Raw genomic sequence first — 11,383 nt, 5'->3', positions numbered from 1 at the left:
AAATGTATATACTTTCTCTGGGCCTGCTATTGCTAGATACCACCGCCAGAGGGCAGGCCAACTGAACTAATATTTGCAAAAATATACCAAAAATGTTATTGAATGTTTCAGCTTGAACTTTTAGAACTTTCCCTTTCCGCTGAACTATTGTGACACTGTATGTGATAAGAGGCTACAGAGAGTACTGGGTTACATCATCTTTACCCATGCGCTGTGCTTGATGCCTGATCTCAATGCTATAATGTGCAAAGTCATGGTGAAAATAAGTGCTTTTAAAACTATTTTTTAACTTAACTTACTAATTATTGTGCATTCACTGGGAGCATTCATAATTAGTTCATTTGAAAAAGTCTGAAGAAACAGAACTGATTAAATTAGTACTTTATTCATATTCTTCATCAGCTAAATCCCATCCAAAGCAACTGAGATTGCCCTGCAAGACATCTGCTTATAAAGACATGCACATACCACAAAAGGCTCATTCCCAGCTGTCCAGAATAACTCATAAATTACCCATTGTTTGTTTATAACTCTGTTATGGTTAATAAAAAAAGACATTAAATAATGCTTATTTACTAATGATGGGCCTCCTTTCAGTTTTGGCATCCAGATGAGGCTCAGTTTATTTATTCTATTACGTCAAGGTCATTTTCCGTTTCCCTCTCATGAAATGTATGTGTCTGTGCTGAGTGAGGGGCCCTAGCTGTCTGCTCTCCATCTGCACCCTAGCACCAAGACAGCAGAACATTAAGCTATCTGTCAGAAAATGTACTAGGTGTTGCTCTTCTGCCAAGAAGTGTCAAACAAAAATCCATTAGAATTCACAAATGTAATACTTGGACGAAAACTAATGCTTTTAACATGTGAACAGTGTGAAATATGCACAGTATTTTCAATATTGCACAGTACTTTAATTAAATTGTCCTCTTCATGCCCTTTGTGTCTGAACAAATACACTCTTTAAGATAAAAGTTCTAGATTTAGATACACAGTTGTAAAAAACTTTTAATTAGAATAGAACTTTAACTTTGGAGGTTCTAAAAGCATTCCACACACTCATTTGATAGGCTCTATGAAAAGTTCTTTAAGGAACCAACCCTTTTTGGTATCTTTATTTTTAAGAATGTGTGGGGACTTTCAAATAACACAGTGATGACTGAGTTTTGTCCTCTGAAATGGCAGTCCTCCCGTTATGTGCTTTCAGTTGGGAGCACTGGTGCTCCTTCTGAGCTGCTCCGTTAGCTCAGTGTGCAGGGTCCGTGAGGAAATCTCCAGCCGGCTGGCGATGTCTGCCGTGGCTTGCAGCATCCGTTCAAAGGCAAGAGACTCTTCTTTGATTCTTGGAGACAGACACAAAGAAGAGAAGCAGAATCAGAGTGAGAGAAAAAAATGAAAGGAAAGGAGGGGGTCTGGGTAGAGGGGACCCAACACTGCTCCAAGCAGCCCTCAATTCAGGGGCCTGCAAGGGGCAAAAAATCCGCATTCCTTCCTACTGTCTATGCTGATGATGGAAAACCCAGAGGCCAGACACAATTTGCTGTGGTTGGTGAGCCGCTTTCTGCTACTCGCTTTGCATCTGTATGTCTGTATTTTGCATTCAGTTATTCATAATTACACACTTTAGTTCCAAAAAATTGGGTCTGTGAAATGCAAATAGAAACAGAAAGTAGTCATTTGTAAATCCACTTTGACTTGATTTTTAATGATTTCATCTTATCATGTTAATTGTAAATGTATGCTCATTTAGAAATTCATGCCTGCAACATGTTCTAAAAACAGTTTTGACTGGAGCAATTCAAGGCTAAGAATGTTCAAAAAACATCTTAAGCAGGTAGTGTAATCATGCTTGGGCATTAAAGGAGCATTCAGTAAAAGCCTAATGAGAGATCAAGACTGGTCTAAAAAAATAAAGGCAGCAAATAATCAGTTTAAAAACAAGGTTTCTCAACAAGCATTTGTGAGGACAATAGATATTTTACCCTCTACAGTGCATAACATCATCAAAAGATTCAGGGAACTCTTAGAAATAGAAATCTTAATGCATAAAGGCCAAACCTTGGAAACACAACCAAATGCCTGTGACTTTCTATCCCTTAGACTGCACTGCATGAAAAACTGCCAGTGATGGTGGTGCACAGTGGAAATGTGTGGCGTTGTCAGTCAAACTTTCAGACTGTTAATGACAATAATGGACATTGTGTTGTTTAGGCCAAAGAAGAAAAAGGCCATCTATGTTAAAGTAAAGTTCAGAAGTAAGGGTCTGTCGTGAGATCGGGTATTTGTGTCCATGGCATGGGTGACTTGCACATTTGTGAAGGGACATATGGAGTCACATATGCTAGAAAACGTCTTTTTCTCATTCCAATATGACACCAAGCCACATTTGGCACATTACAACACCGAGTCTGCATGATCAGAGACTGTGGGTGCTAGACTGGCCTGCCTGAAGTCCAGTCAGTTCTCTCAATAAAAATGTGGGGTGCATTATGAAACGTTAGTACAACAAAGGCCTGTATTGTTGCACAGCTAAAGATGAAAGTATAATTGAAAAATTCCACTTTCAAAATTGGATCAGTTGGTATATTTAGTCTTGTTAAGTATTGTATAAGTTGTTTAGTATTGTTAAAGGGAAATATGATGTAATATATAGATAAACATGCTCCTGTTCCAACATTTTGGAATGTGTTGCCAACATCCTTTTGGATTTTAACACAAAAAAATTAATAAAAGAAAATTACTAAACATTTGTTTGTTTATTGTTAGCATTTAACATACTGAACTAACTTATTAAGTATTGATGTTTGTATAATGAAAACTTTCATGCATGCTATGTAACTGAAATCAGCCTTTTCCTTCTATAATGATACACCTCCCTGTGCCTCCTCTTCCATCTTACACCAGAAACTTTTTGCCTAAAAAATTGTTTATGGCTGAATTATTTAATGCTACTTTTTTCTGCTGAGCTCTCTTTTTATAAGGGAATTGGGAATTTAAGGGTTTTCAAGGCTTCAGTCCCCTAGATCATAACTGGTGGTGTATTACGGTTACACCTACTTACTTCTGAATTCCAGCCAAAACTTGTAAGATGTCTCCCTCCAGCTGGTTCTCCAAATCCTCTGCTGATTTCTTCACCACTCCCTCACAGCTAACATGATCTTCCTTTATTCCATCAATGTTCTCTTGGATAATTTCCTGATAGCGCTGGGTCCCCAACTCTGCTCCGACAAACTGAACCAGATTCTCCACCACTGCCTGGTTCCCATGCTGCAGAGCCTTCAGATAAGCCACTTCGTCCCTGTTCGCCCGTAATCGCCTGGACATAGCCTGGCTTGTGTGGAAGTTGACAGAACAGCCATCTACTTCGATCTCTGGAATGGCCTGAAAAAGCGGCTTGGTCCAGTCAGGCCTGACTGGATCATCCCTGATTGCATGTGGAATAGGAGTGGACGCATTGGTGAACATGACCTCTGGCATGCTGCCTGATCCCCAGTCCCCTTCCTCACCGCTCTGACAGTGGGCTGACATCAGTGAGGCTATGAATAGCAATGTACCCAAAGTCCAGTGCTGCCTCATCTTGGCCTAGAAAAGAGAATAGGTTTACTGTGAGTGACCTTTATAACCTGTTTTGAAAGAGTGATGAATGAAACCCCAGGAGATGAGAGATGCAAGGCCCTTCTCAAGCTTATCAAAGCTGGCCAGCGCCTTCTCCAAATAGCCAAAGTGCCGTTGCCAAGACCTGACCTCATCTGGGACAGAAAAAATAAACGCAAACTCTCAACAAATTGCGTTTGGCCTGTGGTTCCACAGAGACCTTTCAGTCTCTCTATTTGCCCTGAACAAAGCACAGATTCAACAGCATCCAAACAGTAAGCTTGTCAGAGGCACAATATGCATATAATTAAGGATATAAAATCAAATTAACCAAAGCACCACTTTCCCCTTCACAGTTATCCATGAAAGAATCATATTTACTTTAACAATTGCAGCTCTTCATCATTCTGTCAATGGTATTGAACATCATGGTGCTGTGGGCACTATTACCTTGTGTCATTTCTGCCTGTCAACACCTGTCTGTTCAATATCTGTGGCGGACCTCTTCCAGGGACCCCTGTGCTAATGATCTAACAAAGGAGCTACTTTATCTAATTATGTTGTTTTTGGAATAAGGTTCAGTAAGAAAGATATTTTCTAAGAAAACAAAGTGTAGCAGCCCAATCAACTGTACAATACCACCATAACTGTAACATGAGAGGTCAGAAGATAGAAGTTCATCTGAGACAGAAGGAAAAAACATACACGAACAAACCTGGTGAATTGCCTTTGGTCTGAGGTTTCACAGAGACCATTCATATTCTAAATTCACCCTGAACAAAGCAAGCTGTACATCCGAACTGTAAGCTCAAAAGCCATATTATCACTTTCAGAACAAAACCTTCTATCTACATTTTTGCTTTTTGTTTTTTATGCAATTTATGCAAAACACTAGCTGCCCTTCATATTGAGTCAAAATTTCATGATGAACAAATCAATAGATTAGAACAAAATCTTGTTACACTTATTTTCATTGTGATTTAAGATGTTTAAATGTTTTTTCTTACTCCTGTAAAGTTACTTTTTTTAGAGATTTTATATGAACAGCGACAATATACATGTAATGACAGGTGTAAAACTGAATTAGTTGGTATAGCACCACATTTATTAGCCATCTATAAAAGCATCCCATCACAATGACTGCAACAATTACTGCTCTCAGTCATTCCATCAATCATAATCAGTGTCAAGGTGCTGTCAGTACTATTGTCTAGTGTCATTCCTGCCTTTCAACAGCTGTCTGTCTACTCTGTGTTAGACATCACACCATGCCACCCTGTGCTACTGGTCGACTAGTCAAAGTCAAAGGGAGCAACTTCCTGTTAGCTGTTAGCTTTTCTTGGAAGAACTCAAAACTTTCTACAAGAAGAAAACCCCACTGCTGAATTGTATCTGCACCATGGCTTTTTTACAAGCTTTTGTGGCGCACATGGAGTTTTTGCAGCTGGTATGTGCTGAGCACATTTGTATATATAAAGCTGAGGTGTTGTTCATGGAAAGCCTTCAGGACAAAGGAAATGTTTATGTAGTCCTGCGTATGGATGGATTCAGAAGAGACTGCAATGACAGCATGAGGAACAGAACCCTTGTTGATCTCTTTAAGAAAAGGTCCACATCCTTGGTATTACAAGGTGAATTAGGGGGACAGAGGCATCAGGATTTAAGGATGACGCTTAAAGCTCCTGTCCACAAAGCCATGATCCGTGTCTTCCCTCAGATCAGATGTTTTTTTCTGCAGTGACATTAAGCAGCTGATGCCAGTAGGAGGATCTTTCAAAATTTGATAATTACATGTCAGTTTGTGCAAGATACCACAGCAGATACAACTACATATGCCAACTGTGATTAATCCCTTGACATTTATGTTTGATTTACAAACCAAATGCATCTTTTACTGACTTACAGCAAGCACCTCCAATCATAATGTCTTACTGACGCAGCATAGAGCCACGCAGAGCAACAACTCCACCTCATTAAGCCGCTCCTCACAGTCATTTCATCTCCTACATCCCTTCACTTCACACTCTCCTCCACGAGTGTACTGTCTGCTCTAGAACGTCTCACCACTCATCAGTGTACGTGAGCCTGTCTGAAATGCGATAGCTCTCTGTAAGTGCTCAGCAGCTCTTTCCCACCACTGGTGCATTTTTCGAGTTTTGTGGTAAAGTCAGCTGGCTCTTTAAAGGAAAAAAATGCTGCCTGTTCAAGTTCTCTCCTGTGTTTGTAGCCACAGTCTTAACCTTACCCTCATTTGGTCTTAGCCTCTGTTCTCAGGGAGGACAGGCACAACTTGTCTAAAGTGATGGGTAGGTGAAAATCTTATCTAATTTACTCAATGTTCCCCTTACTCCAAAGGCAATCAACCAAGGCCTGCCTCACAAAGCAGGTCCAACAGACACAGGGTTCCTGATTAAGTTTGAACTGGACAAAACCTAACAAACGAAATGGGGGTTAACTCATTTTAAGTTAAAAGACTTTCTCTGTTAAATAAGGTTTAGACCTACACTTAATATCCGCATGAAGATGAAAGCATGATACTTATGACAAACAGGCAGTTGCATGAAACATGCAGAGGAACCAATCTTTTTTTTTCTAAGAAGGAAAAAAAGGTCTATGTAAATATGTAGAAAGTAAAGCATTCATATCAGTCAAAAGCAACAGTGTTATTTCTTAGTGGAGCAATAACTACTTTATATCCTTAATATGCATGTAGCATAATTTGCTTCTTCAACATACTTCATGTGATTAATGCCACAGACATCACAGAGGGGGAAAGGGGTTGCTGGAGGAGTTAACCTCTGTCAGTCACAGATTGGTCAGAAGTTTGGCCTGATTTTTCCAAGGATTGACTACTGCTGCACTCAAGTAGTGTTGAAAACTGAAAAATACCATTTGCCCACCCATAAATTGCATTTGAACAGCGGCAAAGACATATTTAGAACTGATTCTTGATGATACATGACTTTACAATAGAACGTATTAAGTGAAAAACGGTAAACTTGCAGTAAATGTGAAAAAATATACAAAGGAGGCACTTCTATTAGATCTATATGCTTTTCAATACAGCAAAGAAAGAGCAGGATATTTTTCCATGTAGTGGATGTATCTACAAACAAGAACTCAAACAGAGTACTAATCAACCATCTAGTATATACAATCTTCCAATGAGCACCTGAATGCAGCATCCAAAATTCTGAACTAAGGGGTAATAATAAAATAAGGTAAAGCAGATTTTTTCAATTTTACTTTTTGTTGCAGGGGGATCTGATCTGTGCAATGGCCTCCCTGCATGTTATGAGATCATTTTTAAAGCCCTGCCCCTGTGCTGTACTTGCACAGAAAAAAAAAACTTTACAATTGCTTGCTTTGCCTGTCATCTCTGTTTCAGATTAAAGGGACGAGTGACCTTATATGGGTTATGGAGGCTGTAGTAAACACAAACCTTTGAACTTCCACCATGCACCACTCGCCCATCCTGCCACCAGGGCAATTTGTTGCTCATGCTTGTTGATTGATGGCTGCACTGTGGTAGACAGATGATATCGTCAGGCCAGCAAACTGCCTCAGCCTGTAATGAGCTTCTTTTCTGACTGCAAAGATGAGAGCGGTGATTTATTTCTCATTTAGTCAGAGTTAAATAACAATGAGTGTTGTGGAAACATTCCAATACTTTTTCCTACTGAAATTGGAAACTTTGGGAAGCATCTTAATGAGAAATCCAAATATAGAGTCACGAGAAGTGCATTAAAATGCAATAGTGGCAGCTGTAATTAAGGGGACGTATTCTGTCAGTAAACTCTTCCAGATTGCACTGAAAAAAGTGAAAGTGATACAAATGTGTTCATCATTTCCACATGAATTAAACAGCAACACAGTTGTGCCATTCAGTTGACTTACTTTTGGGAATAATTGTCTTGATATGCATTGTTCATGTGGACATAATGTACACATTTGATTGAAGTAAATTCAATGCATTTTTATGTTCAGTGGAGCTTGAAAGAAGAAAAACAGCATTCAGTGTTGACTTCTTGGATTCAGTTGGTATGTTACACATCAAAAACACATAGAACTTGGACTCAGCATGTTGCATATCTTCCAAACCCACATAAAGTGAGCGGAACACGTACAGACTGCTCATGTAAGCAGATCAACATTTTGAAATGAACAATGGCCAAAATGTCTTGATTTCATTAGCCTTTCTTTCTCAGGGCTACACCGCAAATCTTTGCCAGGATGGAGATCAAAATGTTTTACAATGGAGAAAAAATAATTAAGCCATTGGCCAATTAAATTCCTTAATTGGGGGCACAAAAGAGCAGCCAATGTTTCTGACCTTTAAATTTCCTTTGGCTGAATTGCTTTGTGATGTCTAATGAATGAATTGTGCCATTTAATGTAATTAATACCATACCAGATCAAAGTAGATAAAAAACGTCTTTATGTCTGATAAAACTGGGCTTCTATACAAACAAAAGGCCACTATTAACCTCACTTATTAGCAGGAAGGTTGTACCACATGTTGGTCCACAATGAGAATAAATAGAACGCTGAAGAGAACAGCAGCTGCATGCTACACACTGAGTGCCAAGAATACAGTCATTCTTTGACAAGCATTCAATGGCACTCTCTTACTTAATGAAGGGTAAAAAATAGTACTTTTTCTTTGTTTTGCTCAGCAGATAGAACACCACCATCTTTCCCAGAGGAAGCCATTATAATGTTGGCCCCTTTCCTCCAGTGAGCCTTTAAGGTGTGCAGGCCTCAGCAGGTGATGCAATGTCTTGCACCTTATATACCTTACAGCTGTTATAGCAACTCAACCTCTGGCTATGTAACCTGATGGACCAGGTCTAGGCCTAAAAAGTGGTCACAACTCAGCAACTGTGAGTGAAAATAACATTGAAGTTTGCTGTAAAGCAAACTTTCAGACTGTCTGCATTGGTAAAAATAAGTTCAGAGACCTCCCTTTGTTTATTTAATTGTGAAATAGTGAAACTGGCTATAGTAAAGTACAAATAAGTATTCTTTTCAGTGTCAGCAAAAAAAAAAAACAAAACAGAAAAAACAGGAAAGTTTTTTGCTTGCTTATTTTATTCAGCTTCTGCTGATATTTAATTCCACACTTTCAATTTTCAGTCTTATAAGTTGGCTATATTTTCGGCTTCTCACAATCCAAGTAATCTCAAACACAATCAGTGATGTTGAGGTCAGGGAGTGGTCATTCCATTCTTCTGAGAACATCAGCAGCTTCTTTGTTTGATTGGCTATTTCTCTTCTTTTGTGTCTTTTCTCAGTAACAGTTTTGTGACAGCTACACATCCTTTCAGACTCACAGTGCTGAGTTTCCTATCACAGTGGAAGGATGGACAGAAACACCTGTGGATTTTTTTCACATCGGAAGCGACAGTGGAGCTTGATTTTCTCCTCTCTCTCAAAGATGAAAGATTTTAGTGTTGTGTATCTGGTTGGTGGTGGTCTACCAGGTCTTGTATGGTTGTTAGGAGTCCCGTTTTCTTTATATTTTTGAATTATTTTTGGACTGTAGTTTTGGAAACTGCTTTTGTCACTTACTTTCCTTTTTAGTTAACAACTTGTACTTAATAGCTGATTTTGATTGAAAATGAGATGTCTCTGACTCTGGTTTCTGACTGTCTTCATGTATATTTGATGCATTTTGTATTCATTTAATTGATTTAATAGGCATAGATAGATCGGCATATACCATTACAAAGAATAGTCTGATGCCATATATCACAACATTTATAACACTATAAATACCTCTTTTTTTACATGTCAATCTAGTAAATTCAGTCTTTCTCCCCAGAGAGACCCACAGGGCAAAACAAGCACAAAAGTTTGACAGAACTCACCCAAATCCTTCAGCTTCTAAGACAAGGTAAAGCGTCCCGTGTGGTCCAAATTTTTACAAGCTCAAATCCTCAAGTTGCCATTCAAAGGCTGAGAGGTAGAGCACAAACAGTCAGTGCGTCTCCAACTCCATTGCTCTTGCTTCAACAGGGAAGTGTGTGAGGTTGGCTGGGGAAAAGTCTGTGCCTCTGTCTGTTAACTGCTGGAAGGGGCGGGAGTGTTTTAAAAAAGAGCAGCAACTCAAAGATTTCTTTCTTTTGCGGTTGAGAGAGCTGGAGAGGGATAAAAAGCAGGAAAGAGGAGAGAGAGAGAGAGAGAGAGAGAGAGAGAGAGAGAGAGAGAGAGAGAGAGAGAGAGAGAGAGAGCGCAGGGAAGTAGAGGGGGATAATCTAGTTCACATCTGTGCTTTGCTTTCTGATGAAGAATTAGAGTTAGTGGACCAAGGGAAAAACCTCTTTATGACCCTTCCGGAGTTTTACTCAGCCACTGATTTTAATAGCATATTAAACTAGTGCCAGTGAATCTGAAACGCAACAAAAAAGGTCATCAACCGCAATGAAAGCAAGAATCAAATGGTACTTCAGGAAAACAATTATAGCCAGCATTGTGTGAGCGTGTGTGTATGGGGAGTTGTAGCGGTGAGACTATGCCTGACGGATATTCTGTTGGGAGCCCTTCTCTAGACTCATACCCTTTGCAAACAGCTGCCGCTAAAATGCTGTTTGGATGTTTTCAGCAAACCCAACAAGCATGATAAACAACTACAAAAATACCACATAGCCTATAAACCTGAAGTTCTATGCCTTGAGCTGTTTAAACTATTAGATCATATATTGTTATATATCTAGAACAGGAAACTTGCAGGACTTGCTATAAAAACAATCTGGAGAAAATATGTTTAAAAGGACTACACAACAAATATGTCAGTAAGTGTTGTATTTGAGACCCTCAGAGAAGATTCCTAATAGTTTGTGAATTCAGCTACTTTAAGGTTAACCCATTGACACAGGCATACAACTGATTACACAGCTTGTATAATCTCCATAGAAAAGCACTGCCAATGGAATGGGAAGCTATAGGCACTATATCCAATGATAAACAGCTAGAGGGGTATAAAGTCCATCAGTATTGGACAGTTGGGCAGAGTAACTGTGTTCTCTGGAATGAGTTCTTACTAGTGCCCTTGTGACTGAATACAATGAAATCCTCACAGCAATGTTCCAACATCCAGTGTAAAACCTTCACAGAAGAGTAGAAGCTGTTACTACACCAAAGTGGAACAAACTCCCTATTAATACTCTTGATTTCAGAAGAAACGTAGGATGAGCAGGAACTTCTGGACATACAGTGCATGTATATAGTTCAGTGTGCAGTGGCCAGAATGAATTTTCGTCCTAGCTTCAGCAGAGCTTTTGAAGTATACGTAAGACTCATTAGTTCTAAGCTACAGCACCATCTACTGGACAGACACTCCACTGGGCTCTTTTAATGCCCCTCTCACTAAAAAGTAGTCAGTTTAAGAGGCCTTTACATAAGACTGGCATGGAATAAGCACTTCTACATCATATTGAGACCAAGGAACATAGTCTGAGCCTGATTCTTTTGCACTTTGGTCTCATTCAGAGACTCTCTGGTATAATTCCTCTTTATCACCTCAAAGAATGATGATATTCAACTACTTAAGGCAAATGCCAAGGTCTAGAGGTTGGATGCAATCTGACATTTGTCAGATTACATTAGAATCAATTTTCCTTCAACATATTTAGAGTTTCTGGCATGGAAAATGCCATTTCTTCCATGGGTTTCTTTCAAATCAAGACCCTAAAATGCCAGATCCATTTCTTTGGGGTAAGTGCAATTATTGCCAGATCAGATCCAGTCACAACATAACCCCCAAGGATTTAATAGGCTGTGCCATTTCTGT

At 39.3% G+C, this 11,383-nt stretch overlaps 1 protein-coding gene across 2 annotated transcripts; it reads right to left on the bottom strand.

Annotated features, from left to right (window-relative positions):
* Positions 1 to 366: 366 nt before the first annotated feature.
* Positions 367 to 9,626, bottom strand: si:ch211-142k18.1. 2 transcript variants are annotated; one of them, XM_017710459.2, is made up of 4 exons: positions 9,462 to 9,626; positions 7,034 to 7,181; positions 3,059 to 3,579; positions 367 to 1,339 (listed from the first exon to the last, which is right to left on the bottom strand). In XM_017710459.2, exons 2-4 carry the CDS (start codon positions 7,091 to 7,093, stop codon positions 1,201 to 1,203), a joined length of 720 nt encoding a protein of 239 aa, XP_017565948.1. In that variant the 5' UTR covers positions 7,094 to 7,181; positions 9,462 to 9,626; the 3' UTR covers positions 367 to 1,200. The 2 variants fall into 2 exon arrangements, with proteins under 2 accessions (XP_017565948.1, XP_017565949.1); XM_017710460.2 differs by lacking the exon at positions 7,034 to 7,181.
* Between the last annotated feature and the right edge of the window lie 1,757 nt (positions 9,627 to 11,383).

The sequence above is a fragment of the Pygocentrus nattereri genome, chromosome 4, assembly GCF_015220715.1.
Source record: "Pygocentrus nattereri isolate fPygNat1 chromosome 4, fPygNat1.pri, whole genome shotgun sequence".
In the NCBI taxonomy this organism is placed as follows: domain Eukaryota; kingdom Metazoa; phylum Chordata; class Actinopteri; order Characiformes; family Serrasalmidae; genus Pygocentrus; species Pygocentrus nattereri.
The sequence above is the reverse complement of the archived record's forward strand: the minus strand, read 5'-3'. Positions and strand labels throughout refer to the sequence as shown.

Bases quoted from the DNA above. Each gene is read 5' to 3' on its own strand.
- si:ch211-142k18.1 (XM_017710459.2), bottom strand. From the start codon at position 7,093: ATGAGCAACAAATTGCCCTGGTGGCAGGATGGGCGAGTGGTGCATGGT. The intron at 3,580-7,033 runs GTTTGTGTTTAC...TCTCTTTTCTAG, and splicing joins TGCATGGTGGAAGTTCAAAG to GCCAAGATGAGGCAGCACTG. The intron at 1,340-3,058 runs GTAAGTAGGTGT...TCTGTCTCCAAG, and splicing joins GTTTTGGCTGGAATTCAGAA to AATCAAAGAAGAGTCTCTTG.